The 24,550-nt window shown below is 46.1% G+C and overlaps 1 protein-coding gene across 2 annotated transcripts; it reads left to right on the top strand.

Moving 5' to 3' along the window:
- Positions 1–732: 732 nt before the first annotated feature.
- On the top strand, positions 733–24,088 carry LOC139046973 (nose resistant to fluoxetine protein 6-like). Of its 2 annotated transcripts, none has more exons than XR_011507012.1 (5): positions 733–838; positions 11,110–11,209; positions 18,318–18,504; positions 21,384–21,526; positions 23,710–24,088. XR_011507012.1 is itself a non-coding variant. In XM_070520891.1 (5 exons), the coding sequence occupies exons 1-4, from the start codon at positions 821–823 to the stop codon at positions 21,479–21,481; spliced, it is 414 nt and encodes a 137-aa protein (XP_070376992.1). In that variant the 5' UTR covers positions 771–820; the 3' UTR covers positions 21,482–21,526; positions 23,710–24,088. The 2 variants fall into 2 exon arrangements, 1 of the variants encoding a protein (XP_070376992.1); XM_070520891.1 differs by having other exon boundaries at positions 771–849.
- The last annotated feature ends 462 nt before the right edge of the window (positions 24,089–24,550 follow it).

Below are 24,550 nucleotides of genomic sequence, written 5' to 3'. Positions count from 1 at the left end.
ATGTGACGCCATGTCCGTGAAAAGCAGAAGCGACGTCATTTTGTTTCCGAAGGCGCGAAATTTATATATATATATATATATATAAATGCCCCGCCATTCGACTTGATGGGCGTTTCGAGCTTTCAGCGTGGAAAGCGATGCAGGAGAAGGCCAGCCGTACGGTGGTCGAAATCGCATCCCTGCACAGAACATACTTTCTTTGGAGGCCGACGAAAACTTTAGGTGTAGAGTGCTGATCCTATTGTTGGATGCCAAGCCCGTCGGCCAGCGCAGTCGCCCGAAAACAGCTACACAATTATCTGGCGGTCGTAACTCACTACTTTTGACTAAACAGAGTAAGAAGCAATGAAGCTACCCGCGTCACCAAATTCAGACAAACTTCGACAAGCAAGAAAGCACAAACTGTGAGGGGGGCGTATTTCGACAGGTGATACGAGTGCGCCTTTCTGCCCATTTCAAGATGTGCATTGCATTGCGAGTGATAGTGGCGTCAACGCCCCCTGTAGCGATGGGCGCTGAAAAGAAGTGCATTTATTAATAATAATAAAATTAAGCTTGTATTTTCTCAACTCGTCACGAATATATAAAATTGACTAGGAATTTTATTTTCGTTGAATGAATCTAACTGTGTCTCGTTTGAATTAAAAAAACGCGTTTTTCTTTCCCAATGTTTGTTCCCTCCAAACCTAGTCGCGCTTCAATCGCTGCTCCCATAACCCCCCATGCTGATATCGGTGACAATCTGTACTGAACCGCTTTTCGCCCGAAGCTTCGCGACCTATTTGAATCGACCTTGTCCGCTCCTCGGCGAATAGGCCAAATGCAACACGCTGCAGAGGTGAGCCACAGGTGATCTCTTTTCTCTACAGAATTACGTTTTCGTAAATTTCGCAACATTGCATAGCTACAGTACTGTACTGTGCCACGGCGCAAGACGAATGCCCTATTGCGTGAATTTTCCTGTTTTATAGCAAAGCTGTTCGGCTCTCGGTGGTCAACATTTTTCGTGTCAATCTCTGTGGGAAAAAAAAGCGGGTCGATCGCGGAGGTTGTGCAATACCTGGCCGACCTGTCGCACAGGGGAAGCAGGCCTCAAACATTCAGCAAAGTGAAGCGAAAAGTGCATACACTCTTTAGAACCACGCATACCACGTACAGAACAGCATTCGTTTCAAATGAAAAACGAGCATCCGAACCACATCATTGATGATAAGGCACTGCTGATAACAATGCCACACAAGTAGAACTCCCCGCATTCGCTTCCCAGTAAAGATTACGGCTGCGCAAGCCGCCGTGGCGACAACACAAAGGTAAAAATAAACGGCCATACGACAGCGCCGGCGTCCTGCCAAAATTTCATTACTGCCATTACTACAGTTACTCTAAATTCCCATTACTACCATTACTCTAAAGAAACAAAGCACTGCGTACACCCCTCGTCAGTTGTAGTGATGGTTTTCGACAGCTTCGCTGGACATCCACTTTCGCGAACCGCCGTGGTCGCTCAGTGGCTATGGTGTTAGGCTGCTGAGCACGAGATCGCGGGATCGAATCCCGGCCACGGCGGCCCCATTTCGATGGGGGCGAAATGCGAAAACACCCGTGTAGTTAGATTTAGGGGCGCGTTAAAGAGCCCCAGGTGCTCGAAATTTCCGGAGTCCTCCACTACGGCGTGCCTCGTAATCAGAAAGTGGTTTTGGCACGTAAAACGCCATAATTTTTTTAATCCACTTTCGCAGGGCCGGTATGGCGAGTCAATGTTTTCACATTCGAGGCAGTTCCACATTATTGAATCTATTTCAGGTTATTAGGCACATCGTGAAACAAGAACAATAAACGAAAGGGAGGGGAACACCTTTGCTGGTTATGAAGAGTTCCGGAGGAGTGAAGAGGACAGTGCTTTCAGAGACAGCGCCACAGAAGACGGGAACAACGGCAGACGAGTACGGCGGTATGGCGATGTCTTCCCGAAGGCCTAGCTTATCAGGAAGAGAAGTGGCGCCGAGGAGGGGTACGTCACACAAAGGCAATAATTCGACTTCAGCACGTGCACAATTAATGAAGGCTTTATTTCGCGAAAGAAAGTCCCACCCAAGTATCACGTCGTGAGAGCAGGAATGAAGAACCACAAACTCCACAATATAGAGAACGCCCAGAATAACAACTCTAGCTGTGCATGCTGCTGAAGGCTGCACTGGCTGGGCGCTTGCTGTGCGAAGAGAAAACCCAGAATGTGGCATCGTAACTTTTCGTAAGGCGCGAGAGAGGCGTTCGTTTAGGGCAGACACGGCTGCTCCAGTATCAATTAGCGCAACGGTAGGGACGCCTTCAACAGTAAGGTCAACAACGTTCGAAGGCGAAAATGGAGGACTTGTACAGATCGATGGCGACGCAGTTCTTGCCTCCTGAACTGCGGCGCTTAGTTTTCCTCTTGCGTGGGTGAAGGGTGCCGACGCATGGGGGACAACGAGCGGCGACGCGCGGAAGGCGAATAACGTGTAGGGACCGGGCGCTCGGCTGGTGGCCTGTTCGACTGCCGACTAAAATAAGTGTCTTGAAAAGGTTGCACGTCGGCGTAGGGAGGCGACTGCACCAACCCATCAGAGTGCAGCATGCGGCGGCGGCAGAGTCGTGCAACATGGCCGGGAATACCTCATGCATAACATATGGGCCTGTTGTCTTGCATGCGCCAAGGATTAGTAAAGGCAGGAGCAGGTCGATGAACGGGATTACGAACGGGTGGTAGCGGCCGTGGATGTAGCGCAACTAGTGATTGACGAGGAGGCTGCGCCGCGATGGATGCGTAAGTAGGTGGCGCGGCGCCGGGGTACAGCTGATGCTGCATTGGTAGAGCCTCAGCAACTTGAGGCTGCGCGGCGGCGGATGCGTAAGTAAGTGGCGCGGCGACAGGGTACTGCTGATGCTGCATAGGTAGAGCCTCAGCAACTTGCTCTTCAATAACCCGCCGGAGCGTAGGGGCGAGCTGTGTAGGAAGCTGTGACGGCAGCGGCTGCTGTTGAGGTAGCTCAGCGAAAGGTGGTAGAGAGAGCTGACGTGTAATTTCATCCCGTACGAAAGCTTGGATTTGTGTGAGCAGGGGGAAGCGATCAGGGAAGACGGTCATGGAAGATAGGGCCTCGTCAGCCACTGAGGGGTGCCTGGTCAAATCGCGCTGCCTCCTCAACTCGTCGTAGCTTTGGTACAAGTTTATGAGCTCTGCTACGGTGCGCGGACTCTTGGCGATCAACATTTGAAAAATGTCATCGGCGATGCCCTTCAAAATGTGCTTCAATTTCTCATTTTCGGGCATAGAAGCATCCACACGTTTGCACAGGTCCAGAACCTCTTCGATATAACAGGTGAATGTTTCACCGGGTTGTTGCGCTCGCTCTCGTAACCGCTGCTCGGCGCGCAACTTGTGGACAGCGGGGTTACCGAAAACGTCAGCGAAACTGGCTTTGAACGCGGACCAGGACTCAAAGTCGGCTTCGTGATCTTTAAACCACAGGTGAGCAACTCCCGCAAGGAAGAAAATGACGGCATTTAACTTGGCGGTATCGTCCCATCGATTGTGCTAGTTCACCCGTTGGTATGTAGACAACCAGTCATTGACGTCCTGCACATCCGTACCGCTGAAAACAGCTGGATGGCGTTGTGGGACAGCGCCAGAGCAGGCAACGGAGGTTGGCGGCGACATCGGCGGGGAATAGTCAGGCATGACGGGAGGCAGAGTGCGAGACCGGAGTTCCAGGCTGTAGATGTTCTTGAATACCCCGCACCTTCCACCAATTGTAAGGGAGTGTTTGAACAGTTCAGTTGGCCGCGTCTGTTCGTAATCGAGAAGGAAGGTCATGCAGAGCAGGTACAGCTGGCTGCCCGAACGGCTAAAGCTCTTGCTAAGTACTGGCGATCCGGATGGCCCATTGGTTCCACTGCAGGCACGGAACAAACGATCTGGCTGCCCTTGTCCTTGTGCTCTTCTTCTTCATTACAAATGTATATTTTCTACAAATGTAACATTGCAGGTCTACTAGGCTACTTCTGGCGTACTTCCGACATCGAACTAGCGAAACTTCGAGCAACTCGCTGTCGCACGGAGCGAAGATATAGGCGCACGAAGTCCAATTAAGATTTGAGATTGGCTAGACGAACACAAAAGAAAATACAGCGTCACATGAACAAGCTGGCTTCGCGACAATGCGTATCCTTTTGCGAGTCCCTCGATCCGCAAAAACCTTCGCCGCTTATATGGAGGACTGTCCGTGGCCTTCGCACAACGTCTGGTCAGCGCCACCCGTTTAAATCTCTGGCACTCCATCTACAATGTAGAGATATTGACGTCGCTGAATCTTTCTACAGAAAGATTTCTGGTGAAGCAAATTCCGATGGAACGGGTACGGGAACGCTCGACCACCTACTGTTCTTACGCGATCCCCGCATGGAATGCCCTTTTTCTATGGAAGAACTAGAAGCTGCACTGGCTTTGTGCAGGCGTTCTTCAGCGCCAGGACCTGACGGCATTACATACCGTGCCCTGTGTAACCTAGGAGACCAAGCTCGGAAGGCACTCTTGCTCCTGTACAACGACTCCTGGCAGACAGGTACGGTTCCGGAAGAATGGAAGTCAACTCGCCTTATTCCACTTCTCAAAGCCGGCAAGTCGCCTTTGGACATTTCCTCATACCGTCCGATCGCACTTGCCAGCTGTGTTGGAAAAACAATGGAAAGAATGATTTTAACGCGTCTGGAATGGTACTTAGAGTACTATGAAATCTACCCAGATGCTATGGCCGGATTCAGTCGTGGCCGTTCGTCAACAGACAACGTTGTTGACTTGATAACATTTCTGCAACACCAAAAGGCCCGTAAGCAAATATCTGCTGCTCTGTTTCTAGACGTTAAAAGGGCTTATGATAATGTCACCCATGAAGCCATCCTTAGCACGTTAGAAGCCGTCGGACTTGGTGGTAAGATATATATGTGGGTGTGCAGCTACTTACAGAGGAGACCATTCTACGTGCACACAGAAAATGGCACGACATCCGAGCATTACGGTAGCTGAGAAGTCCCTCAAGGCGGAGTGCTTAGCCCGACTGTTTTCAATCTCACCCTCTGTGGATTAGTTGACAACCTTCCAAGCACCGTACGACTTTCCATGTATGCGGACGACATCTGCATTTGGGCATCAGGTGTGACACGACTTCAGCTTCGCGCTCGGCTTCAGAAGGCAGCCACAATGACATCTTGCTACCTTCGTGAACGAGGACTTGAAATTTCATGCGGGAAGTGCGCAATGGTGGCATTCACGAGGAAGCGAATGTCTGCTTACGGCCTATCTATTAACGGGCTCCTTATACCATACAGCAGAAGTCACAGGTTCTTGGGAGTCGTAATTGACAGAGACCTATCTTGGACTTCGCATGTGAATTACTTTTGTTTTTTATAAACATTTTCCCGCGCACGCATCGCCTTCAATAATCCATTATTCAAACAGGAGCTTTGAGAGGAAGCTATTTTTTTTTCATTTCCTTCTGTGAGAGGTGAAATAAGAAGTGTGTGCGCAGCATAGATAACAATTTCGAGAATCCTTGCTTTGAGTCAGTAATATAAGTTACCGAGGACCAATTGCCCCAAAGTCGCTGCACCAAACTGCAGCCTCGACGAAGACGTGTTAGAGCAACTGGTAGCAGTCTGTAAAGACGAGCGTATGGAAGTGCTGCCTGAAACGGACGCTATCACGTCATATGACTCCAAAAATTGAAATGAGCCATTAGGAAAATTTATGGGAGGTAACAACAAAAAGGAATGGCATAAATGCACCACCTGAAATTTACGATGTAGACAGTTTTCTGTTTCCCTTCACAGTGAAAGCCAAAATAATTTTCCAGTAGCTGTGTCTGAAAAAGTTCAATTAAAACGATATTTTTTTCTGTGGAAATAAGCGACACATAGGGAAAACAGGGCGATAATCTTTGTCTAATGAATATGACACGTGTCCCACATATCCCTGCGACTACATGATCGGCGAACAAAACAACATTCCATGCTTTGTTACAGATGCCAGCACGGAGTAGCAGTTTATGCATGAACAAAAACAAATAAACCGGAAGTAATAACAAGAGCAGCGATTGGGAAATCAAGAGTGGCGCCACTGAAAAACCTATAGCTTCCGCGATAAGTATTTTTGGGAGCTATAATGGCAGCATGACTGATGCACAGTGTGCAGAAAGAGACATTGACAGCCTTCAAAATACTGTTCTCGTATAATTCAGCACTGTTTCTTGGATGGATAAGCTGAGATGATGAGAAATTGAAGGTTTTCAAGTGAACAGGCTAATATACATACAAGATCTAAGTAGACCAGGTCAATGGCGATATTGCCCGTCGGAAAGCAGCCCCGCCGATTTACTCACGCGTGGGGAAGCATTTTCAAGAAAGCACTCCTTGGTGGAATGGGCCTGGCTGGCTGATTCAAGAAAATCAGTTTTGGCCAACTGTACTCTCCATGGACCGGAGTAAACATGTGAAAAATAAAGAATAAATAAAATGTTACCGCGGCATGTACAGCCGTTTTGGTAGACCTCTGCCACAATAACAACCTTACCAAGGTTATTAACACCACTGCGTGGATTTTCCACTTCGTTCAATACAAAAGGAATCGGGATGTGAATACAATAGGAGCACCTGTCAACGATTGAAATGCAAGGAGCAGATAAATTTTGTATCTCTAATGTACAAAAAATCGCGTTTCGTAAAGAATACACGTCTCATAATAATCTAAGAAAATTGGTTCCTTAAGAAGATGAGAGAACGTGTAGACATGCAGTTGGTGACAGACTGCAGAGTTCAACATTTACGCGCAGCAAGAAACTTTCTACAGCTCTTCCGACAGACAAGAATTCACCAAGCAGGTGATTAAAAGAGAGCGCTGACGCCTTTTCCAAGCTGGAATTCGTGGCGCACTTACTGAATTACGACAAAGCTACTGAATCATTAGAGGGCTACAAATAGTCAAAAAAGTTATTCGTTACTGCAGCGTGTGCCGAATATTTACAGTGAAGCCACTGAGTCAACCGTTTGTACTTCTATCCAAACAGTTTGACAGAATGTGAACAATTTTTCATCGTTCGAATATACTTTGCTGGTCACTGTCTGCAATACAACATTCAGCACTAAGCCAGCATATATTGTGATCTTCACTTGTGCTTTCATACGCGTAGTGCACATAGAATTTGCATACAGCCTCAGTGCAGCAGACTTTTTAGACGCATTCAGGCGGCTTACTGTAAGACTAGGAGTCTGCCGAACAGTGCATTCTGACAACTATGTCAGGTTTAAAAGGGTTTCGAAAAAAGTCGCAGTCCCGCCCGAAAGTCAAAGCATCGACTGCGATAGCAAATTAGTAGACAGCAATAATATATAATAATCGTGGTATTGTCGACCGCATGAACTTATAAACACTCGCTTGCTAACTTGATTAATCGGCATGGTGTCAGTGCACACAGGCAAACATCCACACGTCCCACTTGATGACAGCGGACACTCGCTGTCAAAACGCTCGTCTGAGAAAGCGCGGCAGCAGCCGCGAGCGATGTGCCCTTCGTGCTTTATATCACTTCAATGCAAACTGAGCGGCGAGAACACAGCATGCGCAAGGCTACGAGTTTCGGCTCACCTATGCTCTCCACCTGATGCAGTTCGCATCAAATATAAAGCCCGCGAGGCCGAGCACGGCGACGACATTTGGAGTTGCTCCCGAAGTACAGGTGAGGTAGGGGGCCTTACCTCACCTCCTCCCGTTTTCTTGCGCGCGACGGAAGACGGCGCACTTCCTCCCCACTTTCTTCCCTCGCGCACATGAGATTGAGCCGCGATTGTCGGCTCACCCTCGCGCTTTCCTTCGCACATACAGCATACGACCCGCGGCGACGGTGTTATCGCCCTTGGACTTTATAAGGAACACCACGGCGACGGCGACGTCGACGGCAGAAATGTGCCTTGAGTGTCCACAAGGTTCATTTTGCAATAAAAGCTGGAAATAATTTGGGACTCGATTTGGGAAGAACATGTGTTACAGTATTTCAGAGAGCAGTGATTAAAATGGAATATTATAGCGGACTGGGCATCCTGGTGGGAGTGAGAGGTTCTGGGAACAGCTCATACACACCGTACAGAAAACGTTGCGAAAAGCTTTGAATAGAACCTTATTGAACTGCGGTGATATACAGGCGTTGTTGACAGAAATTTAATGATTGGTCAACTCCCACCCATTGTGACCATTATCGAGTCAACTGGAACAACCACCGCTAACACCGGCTCATTTACTGATCAGTAAACTGCTCTCTCTCTCCTTAAAGACGACGCTCTTAACACAGAGCCCATGTCTACAAAACAAGTGCAATAATGATGGAGGTAAAGACAAGTTTGTATTGATGCCTTTTGGAAGAGATGGCTCAAAGAATGTATTTTGCAGCTATCGTCAGTCCACTATGTCAATGGCGCTTCTTCAAGGGAGCCGAACGGCAGAAATGTCGCGCTTGTTTATGCCCGAAGAAACTGCGAGACTTCTGTGGGAACCGGCTATCATGAAAGACACCTTTCAGGGCCCCGACAAACGGGTTCGTTTGTTTCTTAAGAAAGCCAGACGGGAAAAAGTGCGAGGGATCATAAAGCTTCTCTGCCGCTTGAGAGCTTCAAGTTAACCACAATGCTGGCGGGAAGACATTGGCGAAAAATATAATTTCAGAGAGCTGTTGGCAGGCACCTTTTCTTCTTCTCATCTTGCTCGTTCTAATAAACATGGCGTATACGCGTCACCGACTTCGGGCATTCCTAAAACGCTGCACAGGCTAACGCACATCGGCGGCGCTCTTCCGTCACTGGAACAGTGCTAGGGTGCGATCGCGCAAACAGCTCGCTTTTCCGTTCGTTCGGTCTGGCTGCTACGTCACAAAGTGGGCCGTCCGCAAGATTTGTGAGAACGGGAGGGAGAGCACAGCCAATAAACGAGCGAGCCCAGCCCCGGAAGTTTGCGTCACCAGTTTGGGCTTCGATCGGGGACAATATATTACGTGCAGAATGTTTGTGATGCTTTAATAATTAAACACGTAATATAAGAAAAAAACACTTTCTGTTGCAACATATAATCTGCGTCGGAAATGTGATGCGAGAGAAGAAAACTAATTTAAGCGGCATATATTTTGGTTTAGTCCGCTAGGTGGTATCGCACACGCCAAAACAAATTGGCAGGAGCGCGCAGTTCAATTGGCGATCATTGTTCATCGACTGCGAATCGTTATGTCGTCGCACAAAAATCTAAGACTTGACCCGCACGTGTCGCCGCACCAACGCGAACTGTTGGTCGCGTTCATAGAGGGCCATCCGTACCTTGTGCGGACATCGCGCGCGCTGACCCAAGAGCGTCCCGTCGACACAGGGCCGGTATTTTGTAGCGATGCCTTTTCCGATTCTATGCTTTTTCAGGCTTTTTGCGCTAAGCCAGTGGTCAGAGCGACGGTCTGCCCCCACTATCAACGGGATCAGGCCGCCGTGTGTGGTGGATGATAAGAATAGCATAGAATAAGGCATAAGGCATCGCTACAAAATAGCGGCCCAGGCCACTACACCGGGAATGCGGCCGCGATCCGTAAAGGCCGCCTTTGCACTAGGCTTGCCGGCCGTTGTCAACGGGAAGCTCACCCAACCCTGTTGCCGGCGCATCCCGGTTATTGTTTCCGCAACTGCGCGAATGGTCTCGCTCACGGAAGCCAGCCCTATGGATACAAATTCTTCGCTGCCAATGGATCTTTGGAAGCTCCCCGTCGCGAACGGAGAGCACAAAGCACCTTGCCTTGCGTCGTGATGCCACCGGTCCGAAGGCCACCCATAACGTCTTCCAATTGCTCGCAGAACCACCGTACAGTGCTCTTCGAGAGCCTGAATTGCTCGCGGAACTCTTCCTCGGTAAGCTCGTCAAATGCGTCCCGAGAGATGCGTCGCCGAGGCTGCCCGAGAGACTCCAAAAGCGCGATAATAGGAGCTGTCATCGTGACTCGTGAGCGTCAAACCGCCGAACAATGAACGCGATTCTCTGAGCACAACGTGAAACGGCGAGCATTGAGCAATGAGCAATGAGGTCAGAGCAATGAGGTCAGATCAAACAACATTAAAAAGAAGAACACTAGTTATATTTATCACAGCGCAGGCACAACATTTAATTTCACTGTGATCACAGTTGTTTTCAATAATTAACATCGCTAACGTTCTGCAGTGGCGGATCGCGCTTTAATCTAAAAAAACTGGACCCCCGGCAGGGCCATCCAAGCTCGGCGAGCGACGACATTACGAGCAGACGACAGGCGCATCGTCTGCTACTAGCGCTGCTATGGCAACGGCCATTCATTCTTCGAAACGAATGCCCTTGTCGACCGTTCCACGATAGCGGCCGATTTCACTCGGTTTTGGAATGATTGACAGGAGTGTGACGTAAGCGCATTTTGTGGTCCCGCCCCGGCGCAATGACGGCCGTGACGAAACGCGCGGGCGCCAACGAATCACGAGAGGGCAAGCGAGAGAACGGAAAAGCGAGCTGTTTGCGCGATCGCACCCCTACCTGCAATCACCCGTGCCCGCTACAGGCCCCACTTTTTTAATTCGATTGGCACACTTTGTCTATCTTGGTAGCGCTGGCTGGATATCCTCGTTATGCCCTTCGCATGTTTATACATTCTCTATTTCGGGCCATTTTAACGTTATTGGCATTGTTTGTCTACATCGAGCATATTGACAGACCACATCCATCCATCCTCTTAGGCCAACCCAGTGGCTCAAGGTGTCTGTACGAGATTGGGTCACTCGGTATGTCCTCGTAGTCATGATGCTGTCGCAGTTTAACAGATTTCTCCACTAAGGTGCGCCTTCCGATGCCCGGGTGTTTCTTTAAGAATTTTGGCAGCATCATATTATACTTCGTTAAATGATTTTTCTTCTGTGCCGCACTTCATACTGCTGACCCGATAGCCCCCCCCCCCCCCCCCTTGTTGTGTAGGATGGGTCGCAGGGCAATTCTGAAGCTCCAAATGGGTCTTCGTTTTTCTTTGCTGCTTTTAGTCACAGCGCTGGAGAGCATGACTACTACATGCCCAGTTATTGCCTCGGAATCCTTGCTGGCTTCTGGTACGTCACAAAGGCGCCACATCGACTGCCTAGGGTAAGCAACAGCGTTTTTATCTTATCATTGTTTACGCTATTGGATTCATCATAACACAGAGAAGTGCTCCTTATGGCAAATTTTAGAAAGTTTGAAGTGCAGAACGTAAACTTGTAATGAAGCACTAAATGTAACGAAGCCCTAAAATTTCATTCTTGTTATAAAATGATTGTGCGTTACAAATTAGTAGGCGTCACACTACTTTATTGCGAGAACAATTATGCGGACGCTGTAGGATAATTTTTGCCGATGTTGTGGACTTGCGAATAATGTCGAAGTTCGAGAAGAATGAGTGGCCCACGCTCCTTATATTGGGGGTCACGTGATGTGCTCAGGGTGTGCTTGCCCTCGTACTTGCTGTCGTCGTTACGTCGTCCAAGATTAAAGCTCAAGTGATCAAGCTCACACTGTCCCAAACCAGCCTAAAGAGAAGCAGGTGAAAAGCAGTTGACATCGAAGGAAGACAACGTCTTATTTTCAAGTCTCACATTTATTTCTTTACCCATACTTTACGTCACACAAAATATGCAAAAAAAGTGTTTGGATCCATAGCCAAAGGCCAGTAAGCGTCCAATGAAAAACAAAATATATATCATGGAATATGACATAGCCACCTTTAATGAATACTATGAAATTTTCCAGTAAGCACATGGTTTATGTGTAACCAAAAGTTCGAATAACAATTGAAGTGCATACATAAATAAGTTTGAGGTTTGCACACAAACAGTATATACGACAAAAGCGATAAGCAATAGTATCCTAGAAGTTATTTTCTCGTTTAACAAGAAGAATAAATACTCTTTAATCATGGCATCACACGATCACTTTCAAATGGCACGGTACGTAAATTGATCATAAGGTAACAATTAGAACATATGTGTGAGAAAAAATTGGAATGCAGGAAAATTCATCATAACATTAAAAGAAAATACTGATGAAATTTGCCACCAGCTATTCCTGATCATGTTAGTTCTAACGCTAAACTAGACTCTGTTTTACCTCCTGTAAATTGGTCCTGCAGCCACCCGTAAATACTATTTAGAGAGCTTAGGCCAAAGTTACTTCGCATAAGGTTCTTTGTGGAACGGGAGGAGGTAGAAAAGATGGATGATTTGGATGGGCGTTTACGGTTCACTCTGTTGCTAACAGAAACGGCTCTTTTCAATTGGGCAAATAATGAAAAAGCAGGATTCGCGAAGCACAAAGCTGCGTCTTGCTTGGTTCATGGGGTTTAGGAAGCGTTATAATTCTAAGTGCGCATTTCTGAAGTCATCGGATTGGTTCGAGATAGATATTGTACGTCCAAGGCCAGGCTGCACGCATATACGTACGTATATACCATACAGTATATGAAACGGGTACGTATGAGGGAAAAGTACAAGATACACAAAAATATGTCACTCTCGAAATCCTCTAGTGCTTGTAGCAGTGCGCATCATCCGGATGCGAGCTTTGCGTAGATAAAGTTGATGTGGTTGGTGCATTGTAAATTTTTGTCTAAAGCAACGACAAGGTATTTAAATGGGCTTCTGTGCTCGAGCACGATGTCATTAATGAGAAATGTGACATTATCATAGCAGAGTCCTTTTTCTGTGTGATTGAAACGTATTATATTTGGTCTTCCCCTTGTTCACAGTTAGACTGTTCGATATAGACCAGCTATTATTTTTATCTGATTCATAGTTTTCTATGCGTTGTAATTCTGAGACGTCAGCGGTAATCACAATTGGGGTGTCGTCGGCGTACATTACAATTACGGACTTCTAACAAGACTTGTTGCCTGGCTAGCTGGTTCATGACTAAAGAACAAAAGTTATGGCACTAAGCAAACGAGGACGACGTGAGCTTCAGCATATGTCGTATATGTCGTTTGTGTCTCACATCATCCTCGTCTGCTTAGTGCCGTAACTTTTGTCCCAAATAAGTTAACTTCCACAGCAAGTCGTTCACGTTAAACAGAAAAGAAGCGGTCGAAGTATGGGTCCTTGTGGTATTCCTGTGGTTGCAAATTGTACTGAGTACGCAATACTGTTGATTGCTGCTAATTGTTAGCGACCGTTAAGGTAATTCAGTAACTTTGGCCTCTTTCGCTCCGAGATTCATTTTAATGCTTTCTAGCGCCACATGCAACATCGATGAGACGCTCACACATATTATCTGTGTCTGCCCGCGATACAGTGCTCAGAGACAAGTGCTGTGCAGAGTACTGGACCAGTTGGACAATCGTCCACTATCAGAACGGAAAGCTCTAGGTCATTACTCCCATAGAACATCCAGGCTAAAGGCCTTACTTGCGTTATTAAGGTTCCTGCGATCTGCGGGGCTTCACGATAGACTAACAACGCCGCCCCCTACCGCTCTGTAGTGTACGCAGTTTGGTCGTGCTCGTGTCTATTTCTCTCTATCTCCCCCTTCCGCTCTCTTTCTCTTTTTATCCCCCTTCACCCTTCCCCCGTGTAGGGTAGCCAACCGGAACTGCCTCTGGTTAACCTAACTGCCTTTCTATGCATCCTTTTCTCTCTCTCTCTCTATCGTCATGCTGCGTGCACGAAAAGGCGCCTCAAATTGTCTAATTTGACGAGAAGAAAAGACTGTATAGCCTTCTGCTTTTGCTTCGATTTCATTTTAATGTACAGAAAGAAAGAAATCAATAAAACAAAAAAAACTAAATGACCCGATAACCAAATAACATAAGCCCCAAATCATTTCGAAGCCTCCAAGGAAGACCTGGTCTTCAAAAAATGCGGACGTGCGTTTCCCTCTTCTAGCCCGGCCGTGGCTGTCCGCGAAGCCGAGCGATTAACTACGCGGTCCGCGCGCCGCGTGCCGGAGGTCATCTGGGGCAGATGCCAGGGTGAAACGTGAGCATTTCAGGGCAAGCAATTTATAGTGTGGCTGGTGGCTTCTCGCGCACTGCTGTCCCGTGCGCCCAGCTTTGGAGGTCGAATCACCTTAGCTTTAGTGAAGCGGCACAGTTGAAATGGCGAAGCTAGCGGAGGCACAAGGTGTTTCTTTCTGGGACAAGCGCGCGCGCTCCTCGGTGCTGAACAGTGTTAGGCTAGGCTGGCCAGCAGCGACCTGGAAGGTCAGCTCTGGGTCGTCCGGATGGCCGCCAACGCCACTGGACTGCAAGGAATGGCCGCCGTCCGAGGGAGGGGGCGAGAGGGGCTGACTCCCACCCCTCTGGCCGCCTTTGACCCCATCAAGGAGTCAATAGAAGTTATATCTCTCTCTCTCGCTGTCACGGCTCTTCATCACGCCAGCTTTGTGACAGTGAGTGCTCGCGGTCATCAAGGGAGGTCTGTTCAGGTCCGAATGCACACGCCTCAAAGTATGCTTGCCTAATTAGTAAGCGAATGTTTAATAGGATTCATACGGCCTATGAAACTACAAACCTTATAGTGTGGAAGTTATTCTTTTGCTAAATCCATCAATGATTCGCCTTTTGGGCGATATGGTGACATTTAGGTTGCGACCCTGAAGTCATGATTAATGAGCTTGCATAGGCTCAGAAAAATGCGGCTGGTTCTATCGTAGCTGACATTATCGTACATTTAGCAAAGCATTAATGAAAGGCACCTTTTTTCTTAGCCGCTTTGATCCCTCACTTGAAAACTTGTAACTTACGTATGCTTCGTCAAGTCTATTATTATGGTATTTTAGACGCGGAGATAATCACTGCACCCAGTATCATTCAATACGAACTAGCCATGATAGTAAAGCTCGGTGTGCGTATTGAGCACACCTGCACGACACTGGAATCACCTTCTAACTTACGTTCTTTCAACCTCGGATCAACGTTTCTTCACGCAGTCGTGTTCGGGTTTTCCTAATTCAATTGATCGTATCACAGAATCGAGTCTGATTTAATATTTATGTTATTTTCTAGCTTTTCACCCTTCCTATGTTTTCATTCTTGCAGGGGCCCTACCACGCAAACTATTCCAATATGTTTTTATTCCAATCTCTTGACGTCAAATTTACGTAACCGCCGATGCAAGCATCGGGCGGTCACCAGCAGGCTTCTCTGAACGAACCAATCATACGCGCTCCTCGTTCATAGGAGGTCACGTTTGTTTGCTTGAAAAACGAGTAACATTGCCTGCACTTAGCGGCTTGTCTTATTTAATTGGCTGACAAGAAACGTGGAGGACGCTCAAGTGGAGAGGGATACGATGGGGCCGAGCCACTGCACTGAAAATCGATAACCGGATGAACAGGGTGGTGCCGGCGCATGCGATTGGTCCCCTTTGCCTACTTAGATTACGGAGGCTGTTCGAAAACCCCGGTGGCATGCAACGGAAGCTTAAGAATGACGCTAAAACGGGTCTTCAGCAAAGAAGAGTTGGCAGAACGAGGTCTTAAACGTGCCGAATTTGCTAGGAAACGTTACATGGCCACGCAAAAAGTTTTGGTATGCACCAATAAAGCCATGCTCTCCGGCAGGTGCGAGTAGCCAGTCAGTGCCTGAGCGATCGGCGGCAGCCATCTTTTATTCCTTTCGGAAAGGGGCAGCCTGCGGCTATTCAGTAGAAAATTCAGTTTTGTTCGGCATATAAATGCACCTTTAAGGCGTACACGTCACTTTGACGCGGTGAGGTTTTGCGGTTTTGTGACGTCACATGACAGGTGAGTGAAGAGGGCGCCACTCGAAAACTTTTGACCAATATCCGAGGGCTAATGACGAAAAGGTGTCAAATCGGAAATACGTATTTTTCTTTTGTTCGGTCAAATCATGCATAATAAGCGTACACACGTCATGCGAGACGGAGAGCTATTGCGGTTTTCATATTGTCGTGTGACAGATAGGTGTAGTGGGGGTGGCCCAACAAAATGTTTGACCAATCGCGGAGTGCTGAGAGCGAAATTGCGATATAAAATCTTGGAATAGTTTTACGTTATAGCACCCCAGATCTTTTCTTTCTTTCACAATTTCCTCTATTTTCGTAGTTATTCAAGAACTTCGAATGCACTTATCTATACAGTCATCTTGCATTTGAGGTTATATTCGGTATATTTAATTTAGGAAAGTAACTAAATACTTGACAAAAGTACAATTTGTGCACTTGTTTGTACAATTTAAATTGGCACCGTCTCGAAACATCTCTCGAACGCTAGCATGCCTCCACAGTGCATTGTCTGTTCCATTTCCCAGAGTTAGCCATTTCCCAAATAGTTATCGAGCCAACATTTAAATATATTATTCTCTCGTGTTGTTCCTGCTTCAGTATAAACTGTTTTCTCCAGACAGATTGAAGTAGAAAATGCCTCGCTTGCTCTATTTCTATCCGTCTACAGCAAAAAAGAAATAAAGACACTAAAAAGGTAAATGCACCATGACGAAGCGTTAAATCAACGTCGTCCACGTTCACGTCAGCATGTTCTCGTGGAGGGAATGTCCGATGACTATAATATTCAAAATGGGTACAGGTGGTGTGTTGTTTTTTTACATATTCACAACACGCGAGTGAGGTGGTGCTCTCCTATTGCAACGATATTTACTGGACTGAAACCATGGGAGTTCCATAGGTCCCCAAAACAGAGCACTTATTAAGAAAATGTAAAGTGAAGCATCCGGGCTGTAGCTGTCTTGAATCCCCTCCAACTCTGACGCACACTTACCTATATCGATGCGCAGGAAGGCGCGGTACGACTGCCTAACGAAAGAGTTTTCTGAAGGCACTTAGCTCTCTCCTAGATTAGGGTACTAGAGAAGGCCATCCAAAAGGAGATCTTCGAGGTAGGCCGTCCTAGAATAGCTAACTGATACACATGTACTGGCTGCATGATCATTGTTGTTTCGAAACTCCTGGGAAACGAACAGCCTGTCCAAGGAGCCTGTTCAGTTAGATTATGGTGAATATTCTCGGAGCAGCCAGCCGCAACATCACATGTAGTATACTGTCTCCAGAATCCCCGAATATTTGCGTGATGTTTGTGCATAAGCAGGTAATTTTGCCTTAGTCAACAATGTCTTCCCTCACAGCTTTTAGAAATGGAATCATTAGGCCGATGACTATGGTGCGCTTCTCAGATTGGAACGCAATTCTAACAAACGTATTCAGAAATGCGCTTTAGTTTGGAGACCGTGCTTGACTTTGTTAAGTGGTCGGCTAGCACAAACGAGCCCTGGGAATCGCTATGAGCAACTTCTGCACGTTCACGCCTGGCGTTAAATTAACCAAATCAAGCACGAGCATCAGTTACAGCGGATCTCTGAATACGGGGGTTAGACACCTGCTACACGCGATAAATTAAAGTAATTTTTAGAGCTCGGCCTTCACATATAGTAACACGGGAATGGTTCATAAGAATAGGTAACCACTGCATTAGCAATGGAATAAACTTGGGGCATTTTTTCTCCAAGGCGTTTCGGAACATGATTCGCACGTTCGATCGCCCAGCAGGAAGAAACAAATGCGAAATAGAAAACACAATACCGGGGCGACATGCGAAATAATATGGCTCCGATTTTGGTTCTCACTAATACGTTCTTTGAAGCAATGCTGCTATTTCGATTGCCTCATGAGCGTCAGAAATATTGCACGCATTAAACAGGCGATATCGGTACAGTTCACGGCACCCATGCCTCTCAATAATTTACTCAATTCATACCTTCCTAAATCTTTTCTCAACTTAGTATGAATAACCATCGCTAACACAGACGTAATGAAAGCGTTATAGGTTACTGCCATAAATTAGAAAGCGAAATTTGCAGAAGAGACGTCCACTTCGGAAGGTTTTTCTTATATGCATACACACTGAACCATAGCTGGTGTCTTGGTCCCCATATTATAGGAATCGCATTGTTTTTACCGTGTAGCGCCACGTGGCCCCTAATAAAGTTTTTGTCATTGGCCGAGGACACAGCACGAACGGCCAAGGCAAAGGGTTTCGTTGAGAAAAGCGTAGGTGCCTAAGCGCTTTAGTGCCTTCGTGAGCCTTCTGCCGAATTCTCTATCGATGATGCCAACAACGACCCAGAATCCACTGATAGATGACGATATACATGTGTCGGACCGTCTAGTACAGTCTACACTACTTTCTACAGTCTCCAAGAGTCATGCAACCTTCGTAACAATGCATTCCATTTTCGATACCGTCGCAGCACAAGGTGGCCTTTTTGTGGGTGACAGCGCCCTGCCGTATCTGCATCGCCCGATTCGGAAGTGTCCTGTGGACAGGACATAACCAACCTGCCAGGGTCATCACGGCTCTGTACGCTGCCACACACCGCGGGCTCTTCAGCGCCGGGATCGCGTGGATAATCTACACCTGCCTCGCAGACAGAGCAGGTGAGTGCATTGGAGGTGGTTCAGAACGCGAGAGCTGAACCCGCTTGCCGCAGCATTCATCGAGGACAATGCAAAAAAAAAATGCGCCCCACGCCCCTAAAACTGTCTGCTTTCGCTACCGTTTCAGCACGAAATTGCAACTTTAACAATTTCTTCAACAGTTGTTTCATTCCTCCAACGTTCCATATAATTTCGCCTCCGCGGCTGTAACGTGACCAAGATTCATAATAATTTTGACAATGTGCTTAACCACCGCGCTCATACGAGGCACTCGCGGTAGATATGCTCACCTCTCGCTTAGTTTCAGGCCTCTTCTATAACTAAGTATATTAAAGCGTGTCTGATGGTAACATCGCGACTCGGGTACGGAGGGGAGCGTAGAGTGCCTCGATCAAGACGCACGCAATACAAAGAGGGGCGGGGGGTACAGTGGGTCCTCTAACACAGCCGCGCGCCGCTGCGCGCAATACTGTAGGTAATCTCCGGAAGAAGGCAAGGCCGGGAGAGTATAGACGGCTGGTCGCTGCACATGCGCTGTCTTCGCGGGCGCCTTGTGTAGGAGAACACGCAATCTCGTGTTTCAGAGACGCGTTGGAGAGAGAGGCAGCAAAGGCATTCGCTCGTCTCGATTATCGCGCTTCACCACGCCAGAGTTGCCACAACGTGTTCGCTCTCATCGATTGAGATCGGTTCATGTACGCCTGTGCGCGCGTGAAACGACGTTTGCGAATTTGATTAGCAAACTAACGGTTACTGCAAATATGCGGCAGATAAAACTACGAAGCTTACTTCGAGCAGTTGTGTAACACATTGCTATCGACATCAATGCTTCGCCCCTCGTACGAAACTGCGACTTTTTTTTCTTTATTGCCTCTTAGTACAATCACACAAGATACAATATCAGAAAACAAATCTTTAATCGTGTGTTGGCTGCAGCAAAAGGACTACGATTTTTTCACGAGAACTAAATCTTCATGAATTGAGCAACTCAGTTAGCTCAGGTGGTACAGCCTTCTCGCTAGCCCCACGCTTTTTATAAAGCTTTATCGAAGTTATCACGCATTTGTATTTAATAGTCAAACCTGCATATGTTATGATTCCTATGAACTGTTCGTACACCGCAACAACAGTGTAGTATGTGGCACTCTACCCGTGCACTCAGCAGGCAAGTATCCAATTCCACAGTGATCAATGAAAAACTATAAAACTATTTTGTTAGTTTTGCACAGCGGGGAGTCACATTGGAAAATCGGGTACCAACAGTCAAGAAATACGTGTTACATAGTGTCAGGCTCTTTTACAGAACAACCATGTTGTTCTGTTGTCGTTCGTGGTAGGTGCTAATGGAAGGAGTGTAAATCTGCCGCTTATAGAAGGAGGTGTGACGGATGAAAAATGGTAGGCATCCATTTTTAAAGTCTGAGTTCCCTAATTAAAAAAAAAGAGTACACGTAGAATGCAAGAAGTGGCACCTTTATAAACTCCAAACGATTTTAACCAAATTCACTGTACATGAGAGATAAATGAAAATTCTAGTGATTTGAAGGAGAATAATGACAATTTAGTGGATTAAATAGTGTACAATTCGTGATGAAAATCGAAAAATTTTGAAAATATTTAGCCACCAAGTTCTCTATGACACAATTCTTAACGAAAACACACCTGTTAGAATATAAAACGGTAAGACATGCTGTATTCGTCTACAGTTTGTGTGAAATTGATCTACCAATTTACAAATCATATGCACAGCTCCATTGTTTACGTGCGCTGCGGTATAGTTCTTTAAAAATTATTTAAATACATCGGTGAAGCCTGTAATATATATTTCCTTTTCTCTGTATACATCGCAGTAGGTGCAGTTCAAACAATTGCATTATCTTCTTAAATTCATTGTTCAGTTGGAAAGTTGTAAGCTTCGTGCCCTATTCGGTTTTCTGTAATTTCAATTTCCAGCAATGTTACTGAATAAAATATATGGCCTAAATCAAAGCTCGTCGCCCTAAGAGCTATATATTCTAACTTTCACACAAATGCAGCAAATCCATAATACCTGACGCAGTTAAATGAAAGCTAAACTACCTCTGCTTCAAAGTAGTCATAAACTGTACTAGTGTCTTTTTTTCTTCACTGTAATTAAAGCCTGGAGCGCTTCATTACTGAACGATATGAAGAACCAGCAGTTGTTCACGCTGTGGGCTTCATAAAAGTCAAGGCGAAGTAGGCATGGCACGAGACACAGATCAACCTTAAAGGTTATTGCATAAGCACTCTGGTGAACCTAGATCTCGAGAAGTTCCTTTCGCAAATCCAAAATATATTTTGCTTCTGTGTTCGTAGTAGATTAACTTTCGCGCACTCCAGTTTCTCTCTGTTTCTATCTCATTATTCATTGCCTCCCCTGCAGGTCACCAATCCATATTTGTGCAAAGTTGACCCTCTCGACCCGCTGAAGTCGAGTGAAAGTTCAATATAACAGATAGTGTTATAACTGTAGTACAGCACAAATACACGTATTCATTAGCAGATTGCAATTTTTGCTGTAATCTTGTGCAGTTCATGAAGCACTGATTTGTTACAGAATGTGTCGAGTTCCCGGTACTGACTACAAGCTCATCTTTCACTCAGCCTGATATAGAATTCCTTGTTTAATGTTCACGTTCGAATACCTTGCAAAAAGAAAGACATCAATAATATTCGCCTGACCAGCATGGTCATGCACAGCACCGCGAGCCATTTAAGTTGAGTACATTAGCCCGCTTCTTTAATCCCGGATCACTCAATTATTACCTGTGTTCATTCACACGCACTACGGGGGTGTGTTTACACCCTTCATATTTTTTGTCTATGAAGCTTTTCTTCTTGTGCCTCCTAATGCGCAGGCTTTCTCAGCAGTCTACTAGCCTGGCCTGCATGGGCTCCGTTGAGTAGGCTTTCCGTCTCCACATACATGATTCACGACATTATGATGCAGTACTAGTGGACCACTTTTACTAGAAGAGTAGACGGAGGATATAATTTCATGGTAAGTGTTACTGTCTTGCTTTAACGCCATTCAGTATGCCACCAATAATGTTTAGTGTGTCCGTTTCCTATATAGCTCCAGCTTTCGTTTTTTCGAATGCGGATTAGGTTTGTCTCTATGCGACGATACTATACTTCCTCGAAGATCACGTGCCGTGTTTGATGGTTATGATAGACACCTGCGCCGCACTGGATAATCGAAATATACCGTCGTAACACATAATTCCGTTTTTAAATGAATTTTTCAGAAGGTGATTGACTATAAAAAGGTAGCACGACAATATAAACAGCTAATTACTTATGGTAATTAGAAAGTAGAATTGTCAACTGATTATATTTGAGGTGTACTTTTCTACACAGAAATAGCACTTCATACTTATAATATCCATGCTTATCAGTAAAATGCCAACACCAGCGGTATGTTTTGCCTCTTCACTGAAGTTATCATATGAAATTTTTATGGAACCTAATTTACGCGTAACGGAATGCGATTCATAGAGGAATGCATAAATAGCATTAAAAAAAGAAAAAACACCACATTGAAACCAACATTGCAACTAGCAGCTTTGTGAGCTGCTTATCGTGACGTGAGTAATGCCGTTAATGACGTATTGGTCAGGAAGAAGAGCTATAATAGCTACATACGCGGGAAATTTGTTCCCCAACTGCTGAATAAACACCTTCTAAGACGAACTCAAACTGTTAATTTTTTTTTCTTATCACAAGTTCATAACAGAAGTTATCTGAAAGGAATCAATTTGTATTATTCTTTGCGTGCCTAAATATTTCCGCCAAAAAATCTCTATATGCACTATTGCATTAAATCCATGTGGATGTTACAAAAGAAGTATTTCTTTGTAGCCTGATGCAAGGCGTTGCTTTTTGCATATTTAACCTAGTAATTCCTAGCCCATACTGTACAAACCTATGCGCCATTGCAAATACATGAATATAACCTAGCTGGCTAAAAATTTATTCAGCATCCTCAGTTTGTTGAAAAATACGGCGCCGTAGGATTCAGAACATTATCAGCTGCATCATGTGCGAACACTCCTGGGCAATGTCCTTGCCTCGATTGTACGAATTTTGATGTCAACCCTGTGGACTCAGATGTGTTCATCGACGCTGGCGTAACGGTTTGTGTCCACAAAAACGCATTTTGCTTCTAGCGCTGAAAGTCGCCTTCTCCAATTCTGCTGATCCGTCTTCTTCGTTCATTGAGCAATAGAGGCATCAGTGGCTGCCGCGCAAGTTCGCCTTTACCAGAATTAGTGATTCGTTAGGCGAATTGCTGCTGCATTGGACCGATGGTAAACCAATCAAAAGTTGCGCTGCGCGACCTGAGCTGCACGACTCTTCTTCGCGAAAAGATAAATTAACAAGCCTACTTGGTGAAGGTCGCGTTGCTACCCGAAGCAGCAAAGGGCATAGTCGCGATGGTCTCTCATTCAATGCAGTTTTGCAAGGTGCCGCCACCAGGGCTGTCATATGTGTCCCTGAGGTGACGTCACAAGCGGAGAACACAGGGTGGCCAGTACAAACCATCCGTTTGAGGCGCGAATCACGAATGTGCTGTGCGTGTTTAAGGTCTACAATAGGAGCGTCAGCTGCGGGCCCTCCCTGAACCTACTGGCCTCTTCTAGTACACTGTACACTGGTGCTGACCCCGTCCTGCAGCGACGCACCCACTCGCCTTGGCGCCATAGGTGCTGGAATCATCTGCACGTGCGGGGCTAATCGTTTGTGGGCATATCGATCACATCGCATTCTAAAGCAGCCAAAACAAGACTGAATTTTTCCTACGTCACAAGAACCGAGATACCACGATACACTTTGAAATTCGTCACTCTGACGTACGCCACTGAGGTTCGGGCGCGCAATTCAGAAAATGAAAGTTCCACCTATAGCTATATTTTTTCTTTTTCAGTAATATGCCTTCCGTAGCAAAATGTAATGACAATAAATTATTTTAGCAAATTATCAAAGTGTCTATGAGATTTTACTATGCAAATTTTGTTCAGATCTGTATGCCTAAGAAGACGGTTTGTCTGCGGGTCACATATAATTCAATTTCTGATAAGTCGAGGTTCAGACATCTTCAAATAGCAGTAATACTACACTGTTTCTTTTGAGTTTTGAACTGTCTGTAGTGTTTACGTCCTGCATCTTTTCGTTTATGCTCAGGCCATCCTGACGGCTGGAAACTGCGTCGCTTCACTTGCGGCGGCATTCATGCTGCACGCGCTGTTTGAAAAGCCCCTGGCTTTGATCGCCGCTTTGCTCGAAGAGCACTTCCTGCCACGACGACGGCCAGTGTCCAATGGGCTCGCCATAGAAACTGGAAAGGACGAAGATGTCACCGGAGGGGTCACCACCAATGATGACGGCGACCACATCAAGTTATTATGACAAAGCATGTATCTTGACAAGTAAATTAACAGCAGCCCCGAGCCAAACCACGTGTTTTTGTGCCTTCCGACCTGCGCCCTGTCAAACTTCTTGCAACAAAAAGTTTTCCTTCCTTTGTGAAACATCACCTGCTAGTGTGCGCTTGCCTGTGGAAATAAAGTCACACACTACCTCAACTTGCACGCTGACACATGCTATTTTACCTTCATTTCCTTCGTGGTTGTCATCTATACACTTGACTGTGTCACGTTGAATTCACAGAATACAGGGTTTTTTTTTTATTGGTCACTTTCGCATAATGTTTCTTCTTACGCGAAAATGTATAATAATAATAATAATATTTGGGGTTTTACGTGCCAAAACCACTTTCTGATTATGAGGCACGCCGTAGTGGAGGACTCCGGAAATTTTGACCACCTGGGGTTCTTTAACGTGCACCTAAATCTAAGCACACGGGTGTTTTCGCATTTCGCCCCCATCGAAATGCGGCCGCCGTGGCCGGGATGTATGTATGTGTATGCGAAAATGTATGTACAGCAAAAGAAAGCAAGGAGAGAAGAGGCAGGGCGGTCAACTAATCGAGTGGGAAAAAAGTAGAAATAAAAAGATCCCTGTT

Source organism: Dermacentor albipictus, chromosome 6 (assembly GCF_038994185.2).
Source record: "Dermacentor albipictus isolate Rhodes 1998 colony chromosome 6, USDA_Dalb.pri_finalv2, whole genome shotgun sequence".
NCBI lineage: Eukaryota > Metazoa > Arthropoda > Arachnida > Ixodida > Ixodidae > Dermacentor > Dermacentor albipictus.
Note: the sequence above shows the minus strand (reverse complement) of the source record. Positions and strands in the feature narration are given on the sequence as shown.

Coding starts and splice junctions, on each gene's coding strand:
- LOC139046973 (XM_070520891.1), top strand. CDS start 821: ATGCAACACGCTGCAGAGGTGAGCCACAG. Junction 850..11,109: donor GCTGCAGAGGTGAGCCACAG/GTGATCTCTTTT, acceptor TGCTGCTTTTAG/TCACAGCGCTGGAGAGCATG. Junction 11,210..18,317: donor CGCCACATCGACTGCCTAGG/GTAAGCAACAGC, acceptor ATACCGTCGCAG/CACAAGGTGGCCTTTTTGTG.